Source organism: Bos taurus, chromosome 20 (assembly GCF_002263795.3).
Source record: "Bos taurus isolate L1 Dominette 01449 registration number 42190680 breed Hereford chromosome 20, ARS-UCD2.0, whole genome shotgun sequence".
NCBI lineage: Eukaryota > Metazoa > Chordata > Mammalia > Artiodactyla > Bovidae > Bos > Bos taurus.
In genome coordinates this window covers 67,667,021-67,681,785 of record NC_037347.1, presented here as the reverse complement: position 1 = coordinate 67,681,785, position 14,765 = coordinate 67,667,021, and the positions used below count along the sequence as shown (strand labels likewise).

At 52.9% G+C, this 14,765-nt stretch overlaps 1 protein-coding gene across 3 annotated transcripts in view; it reads left to right on the top strand.

Annotated features, from left to right (window-relative positions):
* The window catches only part of ICE1 (interactor of little elongation complex ELL subunit 1), a 65,391-nt gene that overhangs the window by 35,884 nt on the left and 14,742 nt on the right, over nt 1-14,765 (top strand). For all 3 annotated transcript variants that reach the window (XR_009492003.1, XM_059878918.1, XM_003587535.6), the window contains 4 exons: nt 411-784; nt 2,805-7,367; nt 8,607-8,775; nt 14,062-14,222. Coding sequence is in view for 2 of the 3 variants with exons in the window: in XM_059878918.1 (XP_059734901.1) it covers nt 411-784; nt 2,805-7,367; nt 8,607-8,775; nt 14,062-14,222 (5,267 nt within the window). In the remaining variant the exon portion in view is untranslated. The remainder of the gene's footprint in view (nt 1-410; nt 785-2,804; nt 7,368-8,606; nt 8,776-14,061; nt 14,223-14,765) is intronic.

The following is a 14,765-nucleotide window of genomic DNA, read 5'->3' as shown; positions in this document are numbered from 1 at the left end:
CATGGAGTAGGCCTGGTATAAGTTGATTTTAGAAGGAGAAATTTGTTTCTTGTCGCCTTGTGGCAGAAGGCTGTTTCTCCCCAATACTGCTGACTTCCCAAGAGAACGAGTGTGTCATCGAGGCCTGTCACCTTGGCCATGGACGGAAGCCTTGGCAGGCATACCCTGCTGCCCGTGGACAAAGGCATCTCACCCTTTCCCCCGGCCGTCTTCTCGTTTACTTGTTGAGGGAAGCGTACTTTGTGGAATGTGTTTAAGTTTTATAGGCTATTCTTTAGGAAGGGATTGTTGGCTTTTAAAAATGTTTCTACTTGGATTTAATACAAGCATTTTGAAGTGTTAAAATAGGTGGTTTTTTTTTTTAATTGATAACTGTAAATAATTTGATATTCACTTTTTTCCCCTTGCAGAAAAACCTGCCCGAGAATACTGCAGATCCATAGAGTTCGGGGAAGATGGGGTGCCCCCTGCAGCAGGTGGCAGTCCCATCCGCACCTCGGCAGTGCAGACGTGCCTGGCAGAACTGTCCATGGAGATTGAGGGTGACTTCTCTGCCTGTGAGGATGTGGGTGGAGCAGCAGGTCGCGACAACGGCCTCTCTCAAGAGGACACGAGTCCCAAGGCTGTGGCGTGGAGGAGCGAGGCTCAGGGCCCTGGTTTTGACGAGGACCTCCAGGCTGCGGTCGACTTCTTCAGGCTGCCCCCGCCTCTGCTGTCCCCAGTGCCCTCCCCGCCGCTGGCATCGCCGCCTCACCTGGGTGTCTCACCCTCTCTGTTTGCACCTGTGAGTGGACACTTTGCACTGGCCTCCCCAGGTGGCCACCTTGTCCACCCTAACGTGTGAGCGCGTTCTGCATAGTGTCAGGGAGGAAGCCGGGAGTTCGTGAGGCACGCCACTGCCCCGGGGTCCGTATCTTGTACTCACACAAGCGCGCACACACGTGCGCACATGTCGTGGCCTTCGTTGTGTGCTGGGGGTGCATTATTACTGTCTTCATCTGCAGTGTGTTTTAAGTCTCCTGTGGAGGACTGTGTCTTAGTTGTTTACTCTTATCTTTAGACACGTAACAGGGATGGAATGAGTGAGTTACACAGGTGTTTGTCTGCCTGGAGTGTTTCAGAGACAGAAGGTCCGTGTATGGCATGCACGCCTGTTAACTTAGGTTGCTGCGTTCTCCACCTTCATGCAATGAATTCATCATCTCTGTGTATTTGCAGAATGGTTTATGTAATTTCTTAGGAAGTTAGTCTTTTTTTTCTCTTTCCTTTTTATTGTTTAAATTGTGAAAATGATAGGGGTCACAAAGAGTTGGACACAAATTAGCAACTTTCACTTCACAACACACTTACTAGGAGACTTGGAAAACACAGAACCAAATTACATATAGGGGAAGTTAGTCTTGACAGAGCAGATTTGCATGCTTTTTGACTTAAGGAAGAAAGAAATTAATGGCTCCTTTGAATCACTTCATTTAGGAACCGTAATGCATATCTGTTATGTTCTGGACATGATGCTGGACACTGCGGGCACAGAGGTGACAGGACCTGGTCACTCTTGCTTGGGTCCTGGGTGCTTGCCCATGAGGGCGCCGTGGTGGCGTCTGCGTTGCCGGGGGCTGGGTTAGGGGCTCACCCTGGTGGGAGGCCGGCGCACACCTAGTGGGAGAGGCCCCCGGATGCTGGCGTCTGGCTGGCCGTGGAGGAGGTGCCGGGTGTCTGGTGCTGTTTACAGAGGTGTGGCACTCTGGACACGGGGAGCGTGCACCCAGACCAGACCCAAGCCCATGTGAGTCTTCAGGGCTTGGCGTTTTCTCCTGACAGCATGGGGAGCTGTCAGTGGGTCCAGAGAAGTGGACCTAAAGGTCGGGTTCCACGTGAGAGTTTCCGTTGAGTTGCGGTGGGGATGGGAAGAAAGTGGGAGACTCCGGGGAGAGGCAGGACCGTTGACTGGAATCTCGGGATCACCAGTGTCCTGCGCTCTTGACCCCTGGACCCAGTAGCCGCACTGGAGTTAACTGATAGACACTGGTTTGGAAAAGGTCTCCAGGCTGAGAGAGCAGCGAGCCTGGTGAGATTTGCAGTGTGGCTGTGAGAGGAGGGGTCGGCCAGGGACGCTGGAGACAACACAGAGAAGAGCCTCTCTGGGTGGGAAATGGTCCACCTTAGGGGTGGGCAGGCCTTCCCTGGGGGTGCCGGGGGGCAGCGGGGGCCTGGGGCCGGCGGTGTCACGGAAGGTCTCCGGAAGAGAGGGGCTGGTTGGGAGTCGAGGAGGGCTTTTGGAGCAGACATGAAGGTCACGGGCCATGGGGAAGGGGAGTAGTCCGTACACGGAGGGGAACTTGAAGGGTCCAGGGATAACTGCAGCTGGGGTGCAGCCTCGGTGAGAGGTATGGGCAGAGGGGCTCACAGGGCAGCCCCTAGAGCACGGGTCGGGCTGGGGGGACCGGGAGGGGCGAGTGGAGGTTGAGAGGACAGCTGGGCGGCTGCCTGCAGTGGGTCTTCTGAGTTGAGGAGGACGGTTCACAGTCAGGACAGAGCAAGCCCTGGGCTGCGAGTGCAGCAGCACCTGGACGCCTCTTGGGGAGCAGCAGTGAGCGTGTGTGGAGCCCTGGGGGGTTTCTCTGAGGAGAGAGGGGGAGGGCCCTGGCTCCCCGACCCCCGCCCACCTACCCATGGGGCGCCTGGGGTGGCCTGCCTTTCTCAGACGCTTCCAGAGCGTGTCCGTGTTCAGTGCATTGAATCAGTAACTGTGTAGTTGGTTTAAGTGGTATTTAACTGATGGATACAATTCCTTTGTTTTTAAGGAACCCTTTGGAGAGGGTGCCAACTCCAGTGATTATGAGTCAGCCCCATGTAGGAACTCGGAGCCTGTGTCCAAAGAAGATCCGCCTGAGGCCCAGGACCGCTGTGGCTTATCTGGAGAGAAGAAAGGAGCTGGAGCCTGGGAGGAGCAGCCCCACACCCGCGAGGCCGCCCTGGCTCTCAGTGCAGGGACCACGCTCGGCTTTGGCACCTTCGCAGCAAACCTGCAGGAGCCCGCAGCTTCATTCGCCTTTGCTCGGGAGCAGCTCTGGACCGTGTCCTCTGAGCTCGGGAGTGGGAGAGAGAAGGGCGTTGTGGACAAGCTGGGCAGACACAGAGAGGTCGGGCAGAAGGACAGGTTGGTGCCCACAGTGTGGACACGTCCCAGAGCCCCGGGTGGCAAGCCTGCTGAGACGCTGTTGGGCGGCCTAGCTCGAGAGGAGGGCACGGCTCATGGTCAGTCAGACCCTCGTCCCCCTCCCCTGGGCCTGCAGCCGCTCAGGGAGCCCAGGGCACCTGATGGGAAGACCCTGCTGTCCCCATGGATCGAATCACCCAAGTTAGAGCTGGCCAGGTGGACACTCATTGATGGAACTGCTTCTGAATCGGGGCGGCAGTCAGCCTCTGGTCATTTCCAGGGACAGCCTAGAGCCTTGGAGAAGGAAAGAGGAGCCACGCAGGGGTGTGTTTCAGAAGGGCCCCCCACCCCGGGAACCGCGGGGCTCAGCCTGGGAGATGCCTGGTCTTGCTCCTCGGCCTCAGGCGCCTCCCCTTGCTGTGGCCACCCCCCGTCTCCCTCGGGGCTGGAGGATGGCGGTGGTCCCGCCATTCCCCCTGCAGTTGGCCCTCCCCGCCCTTGTGGCTCAGAGCAGACCACGCCCGCTGCCGGGGTGACTGCGGTGGAGGTGCCCCCCGAGCCCCCGGGGTGCTCCTCAGGAGGGGCCCGTCTCGAGAGCAGCTTCCCGACTCTGTGCCCCATGTCGGGCACGTCCGATCCTTTTGGTCAGAGGAGCGGCCCGCTGGGATGCGCAGCCTTTGTGAAGGACTTGAGTGATGCCTGCTTGCTCCCGCAGCCTCCGTTCCCTTCACGCTCATCGTTCCCCCCTCGCTCAGCGTTCCCAGGAGCCGCTGGCATTGGGCTGGCTGCTGGGCAGGCACTGAGAGTGGAGCTCGCGCCGGCTCGGACAGGTTTCAGAGCGTCGCCGGGGCCTCTGTCCAGCTTGGTCAGGAGCGGCTTCGGCTTTGGCAGGAGCGCTTCCTGGCACCACAGTGACCTCTTGCGGCGGGGCAGTGAGGCGAGGCCCCGGGCCGTATGGTCCTCAGAGGGCGGTGGGTCGGCGTGCGTGTTCACCAGTGAGGACCGTGGTCCTGCTGCTCCCCGGGCCCCCACGTCCGTGCTGCCCAATCAAGTATCAGTGATCACCAGGCAGGCGCGGCCTGGCCCCGCGCAGCCTGCCCGCCCGGAGACCCCAGCACCCCACGGCGACGCCCGGGCCAGCTGGCTGGCGTGTGGAGCGCAGCATGGCGGGGAGAGGAGGGACACGAAGAGCAGTGCCCGGAGCCCTGCCTCAGGAGCCCCCGCCTCCTGGGGAAGGTTAGATTTTGATGCTCCAAGTGGTTCTTTCCCAGTAGAAAATTCCCATCATCCTACAGACTGTAAATCCTCATTCTTTTCTGAGAACATCCCGGTCCCAAACCGGGATGCTGTGATGGGCGCCGCGGTGCAGGAAGAGGCGCAGAAGCAGAGCCCTGGTCTCCTGGCCACAGGCGTGGACACGGCCAGCTTGGATGTGGATAAATGTCCAGACACGGACCTGACTCTCTCCGGAGGTTTTCCTGCTGGAGACGCAGTCAGGTGCCCTGGGGCGGCTCTGGCGGTTTCACAGGCCCCACCTGCCCTACAGCGTGGCCTGAAGGAGCGCCTGCTCCTGGAGTCTGAGAGTCCTGGCTGCGCGCCTCTTGAAGGCCTGGGTGCTGCCGAGACCGCATCTCCACGCCCTGCCCCGTGCTGTTACAGCGGCATCCGGGAGGCAGGCGGAGGCGACACCGAGGTAGAGGAGAGCGAGGCGCCCAGCAGCAGCGAGGGGGAGCCCGAGCCCGACCCCGCTCTGGAGCCGGACCTGCACAGCGCCCCCAGGGCCCGCGGGTGGGGTGCAGGGCCTGCAGAGGCTGGGCCATCCGTCGAGGTGGGCTCCCTGACCTCAGCTCTGCAGGACTTCAACATCAGCACGCTGTCTGAGATGGACAGACTGTCCACGTCCGAGGTCGTCATGTTTCTTGAAAGCTGTCAGCTGAGAGATTATAGTTCAGCGGACTCCGTTTCAGAATGTTCTAGCAAAGGAACACTGAATAGAGGAATGAAAGAGGAATTGAAGCCCAGTGGACCATCAGGAGAAGGGTATGGAAGTCAGCTCTGTGAAGAGGAAGCACTGGAGACCTCTGAAGAGTGGGTGGAGTCGGAGGAAGACGACTGTACTTTGCGGGGTCAGCTCCCTCGCTGCTCCCTGGAGACGCTGTCCGAGGTGCTCACCAGGCTCGGGCAGGAGCTGCAGGCCAGCCAGGAGGACAGCGAGGCGGAGGAGGCCGAGGGGCTGCTCCTCTTCAGAGGGCCTGAGAGCGCGACGGCAGAGCACCTCCAGCAGCAACTTCCACCTCTGGACACAGCCATCACCGCCTCACCCACTCCGAGGGCCAGCGCGCACACTCAGGGCGGGTCTCCCACCTGTGCTGAACCTGGCCGCGAAAACACGCAAAGCACTCCTGAGGGCCGCGTGGACGCGGTAAGGCCGGCGGGCAATCGGGAAGAGATCCAGTCAGAACCCGAAGAGCCCTCGGTCCCCAACGCTGACCCGGGGGCGGGGCCTGGAGAGGTGAGGCTCCAATGTCAGATCTCCACGGTGACCTCTGAGGTCATCAATGTGCTCATCAACAAGGATCAGAACCTAGTCATTGAGAAAGGGGACAACTGGACCATCATCAACGGGGTGACGCTCATGCCGGAGCTGGGCCAGGTGATCCTGTGTGACGCCCCGGAGGCCGCCCCCCTTTCCACCCATTCGGAAGAGCTGGCAGCTGGTTTCCTTTTGGTTCCTCCCGTGGAGAGGTCTCCAGAGGCTGGTCGCCCCGGCTCACCTCTTCAGGAGCCCCCATGTGGCCGCAGTGCGGCTGGAACCCAGGAGGATATCTCAAGCAGCGGGCAGAGTGGTAACTTTGATAAAAGTCGTTTGCGAAACAGACCCGTTAAACCCAGCGTGAGGATCAGCTCCGAGATATATGATCAGAACTTCGAGTCACAGGCTGCTCCGTTCGATCACACTTACTGTAACTCGAAACTGGAGCCACTGGGCAAAAATAAGAATCGATCAAAGGTTTCAAACAGAGACCAGTCCAACAAGCCAGTCAGGACTCCGGCATCAGGCCGCGTTGAGACCATTGAGCGCGAAGTCTCTCCGTCGTTCTCAGGGGACAGAGGTCATGGAAGACCCCAAAGAAGTCACACGCACACCATCCTGGCCACCGCCGACACGTCCACACCCGCAGACTGCTGCGTGGACACGCTGAGCAAGATCCGGCAGGAGGTGGGGCCCCCGCTGCCCCCACTGCTGGCCCCCCTGATCGCCACGCCGCCAAGGACGTCCCGCCTGGCATCTCCCCTCATCTCCAGCTCCAGCCCCTCCTCTCCACTGTCCCCGCTCTGCCCAACGTCCCCGTCGTCCGAGCCCCCGGCGCCTCCTGTGACATCCCCGCTGCCGGAGGAGCCGAGGCCCTGCTCTCCTCTGTGTGCCTCCCCGTCGCCGTCATCTGCGCCGGCCGGGAACAGGGTCTTGTCGTCCCCGCTGCAGTTCTGCGCAGCGACCCCAAAGCACGCCCTCCCAGTGCCCGGCCGCCTGCCCCCACTTGCACCCGCCCATCCTGCGGTGGCAGCGCCCCCGGAGAACTCTGTGAAGATCCTGGACACCATGTACCCAGAGCTGTCCGCCCGGGCCCGCACCCTCAACATCCTCAAAGGGAACATCCAGCTCACCCGTGGCCCTCCGGCGAACCGTAAGGGCCTGCCGGGGCCCGTGGGTGCCCTCGCAGGCTTCCAAGCCATCGCTTCCAGCTCCACCGCCTTTGTGAAGGCAGGGGGCAGCTCTGGCAGTGATGGCAAGCAGGACAAGGTGGGCGGCCTGGGGCCTCCGCAGGACCCGGCTGGGAAACGGACACTGTCTGCCAGTGCACCGAGGAGCGCCAAGAGGCTGCGCCTGGACAACGGGTCCCCAGAGCCAGAGCCCACCCCAGAGGGCATGGGCTGCAGCCCCTGGACGGACCTCCCCCAGGCTGCAGCCCCAAGCACAGAGGACAACAGGCATCCTCTCCCGGCCTCGCAGTCCCCCTCCAGCCCTGAAGAAACCGCGGATTCCCCCGACAGAGCCATCACAGAGGCCCTGAGAAAGATCGGGGAGGCGACCTTTGACCTGTTACCTGTCATCCGGAGTCACGTGTACGTGGGAAACGTCTCCACAAAGCCGGTGATGCGAGACCAGGAGAAGGACGTTGTCTACGAGTTCAGCACCACAAAAAAGGTACGCGGCTCCGCTCAGAGAACGCTGGGATTGCCCGTCCCCCGACCCAGGCTGCCTGCCACCAGCGAGGGGGGCCCTGAACAGAAGGTCCTGTCCCCAGACACAGGCTGCCTCCTGCCAGCGAGGGGGACCCTGAATAGAAGGTTATTGTCCAGGATGGACAGTCACCCCTGTAAGCGTCAGGACCTGTGCTCTATTTCTAGCCAGGAGTTTGTGCATCTGAGAAGCGGTCAGACATTGGAGACTTGGTAGTCTGTATTCACTAGATGAGTTAAAATTTTAAAGGGAAAAAAAGGTGCCCGTCAGGACTTAAAGTGCACAGTTCCTGTTGGTTCTGGCATGTTTAATGGCTCAAAATGGTTTGCCTCAGAGCATCAGTTGCTCTGTAATAGAGCCCTTTTGTCAGTAGTGTTACATACACATTTGAGAATTTTGAGAGAGGGTTAGTGTGTGGGTCTCCCCCTCGCCCCCCACACTTAATGCAGGTCACCAGTCAAATAGGAACACACGCTTAGTTTCAAGAGGAGGTGGAGAGAGAAGTGTGTAGGTTTGCATACAAGGTTTCTTAGGACTTTGCTAGGTTATTATCTTTTCCATGTTCATGTTGATAGTGGGTGGGTGACTTCCAGTGTCCCTGGATTAACATTATTGGTTGTCTGTATATGCCTGGAATCACAGTGGTATACATGTTTATTGTTCATTTCAGAAAGCATAAAGAGCAATGCAGGTAACTTTGGAAGGATGTTTATTTTCACGTGATTGAATATATCAGGTTATTTAGTACTTCTTTACCTGAGTAAGGAAACTGTTACCCAGTATTCTAAGATCTAAACAGGATAAATGTGTAGAGTGTATTGCAGTTCAGAAAACAAGAATGGCAGTAGAATTAGAGTGGATTTCATACACAGAGATTATTTTAGTAAAAGCCAAAAAATAGCAGCTTGTTGGAGTGGCGATAGTGACGAGCATCAAGAGTTGGACCAGCCATAGGCCCTGTGCCCTGCTGACCTCTGCTGAACTGCCCGTCTGCTCGCTGGGGGCCCCCTTCTCCGCAGAGCCTCCCGGCTTCCCTGCTGAGGGGTTACTGCAGTGGCAGCTGGCCTCTGTCCGAGACAGTGCCCCTTTTATTTTTCCAGCTTTCCCAAGGACTTGATTTTGTAACTTGTAGCTGTTCCATAGTAGGCTAACGATAAATATGAATGTACATTGCCTTTTTGTTTTTTTTTCCCCCCAATTCAGCATTTAGCAGAGAGCTTGCTTCACTCTATCCTCTCAGAGCTGAAGAGTCAGAAGATGTCCGTGGAGCACAATTACATCCACGCGCTCTGCAGGGTGTACGTGGGGGTCTGCCGGCAGCTGGGTGATCTGGAGAGGGCGCGCCTCTTCTGCTACGGCCTGCTCAAGGAAGGTACTTGTGGGTGGTGGCGGTCTAGCCTCAGAAGCAGGGGCTTGCTCTTTTACCTGCTTACACATGCCTCTGGATTTCCAGCTGAGTTGCTGCTGTGTGTCTTTTGTGCATCTCCCTGGTTTGCAGTGGGAGGATTTACGTGACTGACGCTTGCCTCGGTCAGCACGTACATCCCTGCTGTGTGGGAGGGCCTCTCCCCACTGCCTCTTGGTGGTATTCCTTGTGCAGCTGCTTTGGAGTCAGACGTGGTCGACACAGAGGAGGGAGTCATTGTGACGCAGCAACTGCTCTGCTGTGTTCCTGGCTGGAAATGGCAGAAACTGGTGGAGTCACAGGCTCACGAGCAGTTTCAGGGAGATGTGGGGAGGAGTGCTGCCCTTCGAGTCTTTCCCTTCAGTGCTGTGTCTTCAGTCTGCTGATGGGGAGCAGACGGGCCTCGTTCTTTACATCAGGTCGTCAGGGAAACATTTAAATAGCAACGTGATACGAAATGCAACTGAGTATCGCATCCATCCTATCTAGATCGCAGAGGCTGATAACCTTGTGTCACCACAATGTTTATGGGACTTTTGAATCGGGATGAACCTGCCGCGTGTAGACTTGTGCGTGAGGCTGCTGTGTTGGTTGCCCACTTTGTTTTTCTTTATTTTTTCAGTCACTGACTTATTAGCAAATAGTTACAGGGTGTACATAAGTGTGAAGGCTTTGATGGTGACCCGGCCCAGGTATCGGTACGGCCTTGCAGTGGTGCACGCATGACCATGACCTCACGGGAGTACCCAGCAAGTTTACCGGTGAGGGCGGCAGGGAGGAGAGCCCTGTGGGGCGGCCAGGACCACCTGGGTCTCTGTTTCTTCCTCAGACGCACCCAGCACACTCTCCATTCCGGATCTTTGTAACCGTTTCTCTTTTGGGAAGTGTTTCTCTCTCTCCACTAGATGCTGGTCAGACTGTTCCTTTCCCTTTGTTGTCTCTTCTCTGCTAGATCCCGTCAGAGTACCGGTTTTGTTTTTCTTGTTCCTGTTACATCCTCTCCCTGGAAAAACATGTTGTGTGCTCCCACTCAGTGTCTACTGAATGAACGAGAGGTACAGTGGAAGGTGGCTTTGAGCGAGTCTCAGGCCTGGGACACTTTCTTTGTCAAAGTGACTTGTGAGCTTTGATGTGAAGACAGAAGCAAGGGAGAGAATTCCAGGCGGAGGGAACAACCTGTGATGTCTTGGGACAAGAGGAAGTGTGACCGGATAAGCAGTTTACCGAATAACACGTCAAAGTAGCCTAGAGAGTGTATGCTTTGGGTTACTCTCCTTCCAAACACGTTGCAGCATTAGATAAAATAGAACAGAGAAAAATGAAAAAGATATGGCTTCATGCCAAACAGGATACAGATATTTGTGTTGACTGGTATAACCACTTGAAAACACTTAGTTTCTTATAAAATTAAACATTAATTTATCATCGTCATTGTTCAGTTGCTAGGTCATGTCCGACACTCTGGGACCCCATGGGCTTCAGCACACCAGGCTTCCCTGTCCTTGACTATTGCCTGGAGTTGGCTCAAATTCATGTTCATTGAGTTGGTGATGCTATCTAATCATCTTGTGCTCTGTCATCCCCTTCTCCTTTTGCCTTCAGTCTTTCCCAGCATCAGAGTCTTTTCCGGTGAGTCACTTTTTCCCTTCAGGTGGCCAAAGAATTGGAACTTGAGCTTTAGCATCAGTCCTTCCATTGAATATTCAGGACTGATTTCCTTTAGGATGGACTGGTTGGATCTCCTTGCAGTCCAAAGGACTCTCAAGAGTCTTCTCCAGCACCACGGTTTGAAAGCATCAATTCTTTGGTGCTCAGCCTTCTTTATGGTCCAGCTCTCACATCCATACATGACTATTGGAAAAAATACAGCTTTGACGATACTAACCTTTGTTGTGTCTGAGTGATGTCTCTGCTTTTTAATACAGTCTAGGTTTGTTAGGAGCAGGTGTCTTTTAATTTCATGGCTACAGTCACCATCTGCACTGATTTTGAAGCCCAAGAAAATAAAGTCTGTCACTGTTTCCACTTTTTCCCCATCTATTTGCCATCAGTGATGGGACCAGATGCCACAATGTTAGTTTTTTGAATGTTGAGTTTTAAGCAAACTTTTTCACTCTCCTCTTTCACCCTCATCAAGAGGCTCTTTCGTTCCTCTTTACTTGCTGCCACTAAAGTGGTATCATATGCATATCTGAGGTTGTTGATATTTCTCCTGGCAGTGTTGACTCCATACTGTGATGAATCCAGATGGGCATTCTGTATGATGTACTCTGCATAGAGTTTAAATAATCATGGTGACACTATACAGATTTCTCCTACCCCTTTCCCAATTGTGAACCAGTCCATTGTTCCATGTAAGGTTCAAATTGGTGCTTCTTCACCCACATAACATATTTCTCAGGAGGCAGATAAGGTGATCTGATATTCCCATCTCTTAAAGAATTTTCCAGTTTGTTGCAGTCCCCATAGTCAAAGGCTTTAGTGTAGTAAGTGAAGCAGAAGTAGATGTTTTTCTGGAATTCCATTTCTCTAGAATCCAGTGAATGTAGACAATTGGATTTGTGTTTCCTCTGCCTTTTCTCAACCCAGCTTGTACCTCTGAAAGTTCACCATTCAGTTCACTTCAGTTCAGTCACTCAGTCATGTCTGACTCTCCCACCCCATGGACTGCAGCACACCAGGCCTCCCTGTCCATCAAGAACTCTTGAGCTTGCTCAAACTCATGTCCATGGAGTCCATCCAACCGTCTCATCCTCTGTCGTCCCCTTTTCCTCCTGCCTTCAATCTTTCCCAGCATCAGGATCTTTTCCAGTGAGTCAGTTCTTTGCATCAGGTGGCCAAATTATTGGAGTTTTCAGCTTCAGCATCCAATCCTTCCAATGAATATTCAGGACTGATTTCCTTTTGGATTGACTTGTTTAGACTGGTTGTAAAGCCTAGCTTGAAGGATGTTGAGGGTAATCTTGCTAGCCTGCTAAATGAGCACAGTTGTGTGGTAGTTTGACCGTTGTTTGGCATTGCCCTTCTTTGGGATTGGAATGAAAGCTGATCTTTTCTAGTCCTGTGGCCACTGCTGAGTTTTCCAAATTGGCTGACATATTGAGTACAGCACATCACTTTTTAGGATTTGCAATAGTTCAGCTGGAATTCCATCACCTCCACTAGCTTTGTTCATAGTGATGCTTCCTAAGGCCCACTTGACTTCACGCTCCAGGATGTCTGGTTCTAGGTCAGTGACCACACCATCGTGGTTATCCAGGTCATTAAGGTCTTTTTGTAGAGTTCCTCTGCGTATTCTGTCCACCTTGTCTTAATCTCTTTTGCTTCTGTGAGGTCCTTACCGTTTCTGTTCTTTATCGTACCCATCCTTGCATGAAATGTTGGTATCTCTAATATTTTTGAAGAGATCTCTAGTCTTTCCCATTCTGTTGTTTTCCTCTTCTTCTTTGCATTGTTTGTTAAAGATGATCTCTTTATCTCTCCTTGCTATTCTCTGGAAGTCTGTATTCAGTTGAGTATATTTTTCCCTTTTGTCCTCTGCCTTTCTCTTCTCCTCTTTACTTAGCTGTTTGTAAAGCTTCCTCAGGCAACCCCTTTGCCTTCTTGAGTTTCTTTCTTTCCCTTTGGGATGGTTTTGGTCACCGCCTCCTGTACAGTGTTCCAAACCGCCTTCTGTAGTTCTTCAGGCACTCCTGTCTACCAGATCTAATCTCTTGCATCTGTTTGTCACCGCTACTATATAATCATAAGGGATTTTATTTAGATCATACCTGAATGGCCTGCTGGTTTTCCCTGCTGTCTTCAATTTGATCCTGAATTTTGCAATATAAAGCTGATGGTCTGAGCCACAGTCATTTTCAGGTCTTGTTTTTGCTGACCGTATAGAGTTTCTCCATCTTTGGCTGCAATATAATCAATCTGATTTCGGTGTCGACCATCTGGTGATGTCCATGTGTAGAGTCACCTCTTATGTTGTTGGAAGAGGGTGTTTGCTCTGACCGGTGCTTTCTCTTGGCAAAACTCTGTTAGCCTTTGTGCTCCTTCATTTTGTACTCCAAGGCCAAACTTTCCTGTTACTCCAGGTATCTCTTGACTTCCTACTTTTTCATTCCAATCCCCTGTGATGGAAAGGACATCTTCTTTGGTGTTAGTTCTAGAAGGTCTTGTAGGTCATCATAGAACCGTTCAACTTCAGTTTCTTTGGCATTAGTGGTTGGGGCATAGACTTGGATTACTATGATGTTGAATGGTTTGCCTTAGAAATGAACTGAGATCGTTCTGTAGTTTTTGAGATTGCACCAAAGTACTGCATTTCGGATTCTTGTTGACTCTGAGAGCTGCTCCATTTCTTCTAAGGGATTCTTGCCCACAGAAGTAGATATAATGGTCATCTGAGTTGAATTTCCCCATTCTGGTACATCTTTGTTCATTGATTCCTAAGATGTCCATGTTCAGTCTTGCCATCTCCTGTTAAACATGTCCAATTTACTTTGATTCATGGACCTAACACTCCAGGTTCCTATGCAATATCGTTCTTTACAGCATCGGACTTTCCTTTCACCACCAGACGCTTCCGCAGCTGAGCGCCATTTCTGCTGGCCCAGCCCCTTCATCCTTTCTGGAACTATCAGTAATTGCCCTTCACTTTTCCCCAGTAGCATATTGGACACCTTCTGACCTAGGGGACTCATCTTCCGGTGTCATATCTTTGTGCTTTTTCATACTGGTTACGGGACTCTCGTGGTAAGAATACTGGAGTGGATTGCCCTTCCTTTGTCCAGTGGACCGTGGTTTGTCCATAGTCTACATTATGACCCATCCATCTTGGTGGCCCTGCACCCTCGCCACAACGAGGCTGTGATCCATCAAGGGGATGGCCTGAAAGGACACTCATCTAGTAGCAGGGTTCTGGGTGCGGACTCTTGAGACAAGGCGTCTGCTTTCTCTGCTTGTTTTAGAGTTTATTGCTCTTCTCTATAGTGGTGTATACTTATGCTGGGTTTCAAATTTGATTAAACAAACTATGCCGAAGGGTAAAGTTGGCTGGAGGCTGGGGGAGAGGACGGGAGGGGCAGGCGGGAGGGACAGAGTGGATTTGAGGCAGCTGGGGCTGTGGCCTCACGGGGGCCACCTCTTCTTCAGGTGTAGGCAGCCTTGCTGCGCACATGTGGCATTGTTTAAATATGTTCTTGCTTTGTAATTTACTCACTTAATCAGACATGAAGGTTTATTATCTTGTTTTCTTTCTCATAGATTTTCCAGAGTCTGAGAAATTGACTTTGTTCATTGCAAACATGTGGCATGATGTATTTATCTCTCAGTCGGTGATTAATAAGGCGATGCAGTTGGTAGCCAGGCAGCGCGCCAAGGGAGAAGTTCTGAACTGTTTGCGTGCCTTCCTCAATTGGGAGAAGGTGAGGTTTCTTTTTATTTTGTGCAATAATGTACACATAGACCTTATATAAATGTTTTATTTGGTTTTGTGTTCGTGAGCATTTTAGAGCTATTATTCTTCATATTAGATCCTTCAGAATACCATTTTAATGTCTAAGCTTGTGCATTTTGTTCATTAAGTATGTCCACTGAGCAGAGTTTATCTTGGGTACTAATTTGCCGCTGGTGAAATCCATACGCGTGCTTAACATATGTAGGGGCCCCGAGAAGATGCAGACCGCTGCTTCTACACGTGGTACTTAGGTGAGAAAATTGAGATCCCAACTCCTTCCTTTGATGATTTTTCTGAATGTAATCTGTGTTCTTCTTCCCAATTGATGAAATTTGTAGTTTTTGGAGTATTATGTGCTTTCTTTTATTTTCTTTAGTGACTGATGTGTTAATATAATATGTAGATTGGTGTTCTTTTCATAGATTTTCTCTAATGAGAATCCCTGGGTGCTGAATTGATAGTGATACACTATAAGAAGAGGTATTGAAGAGGCACTGAAGTCAGTGACAGG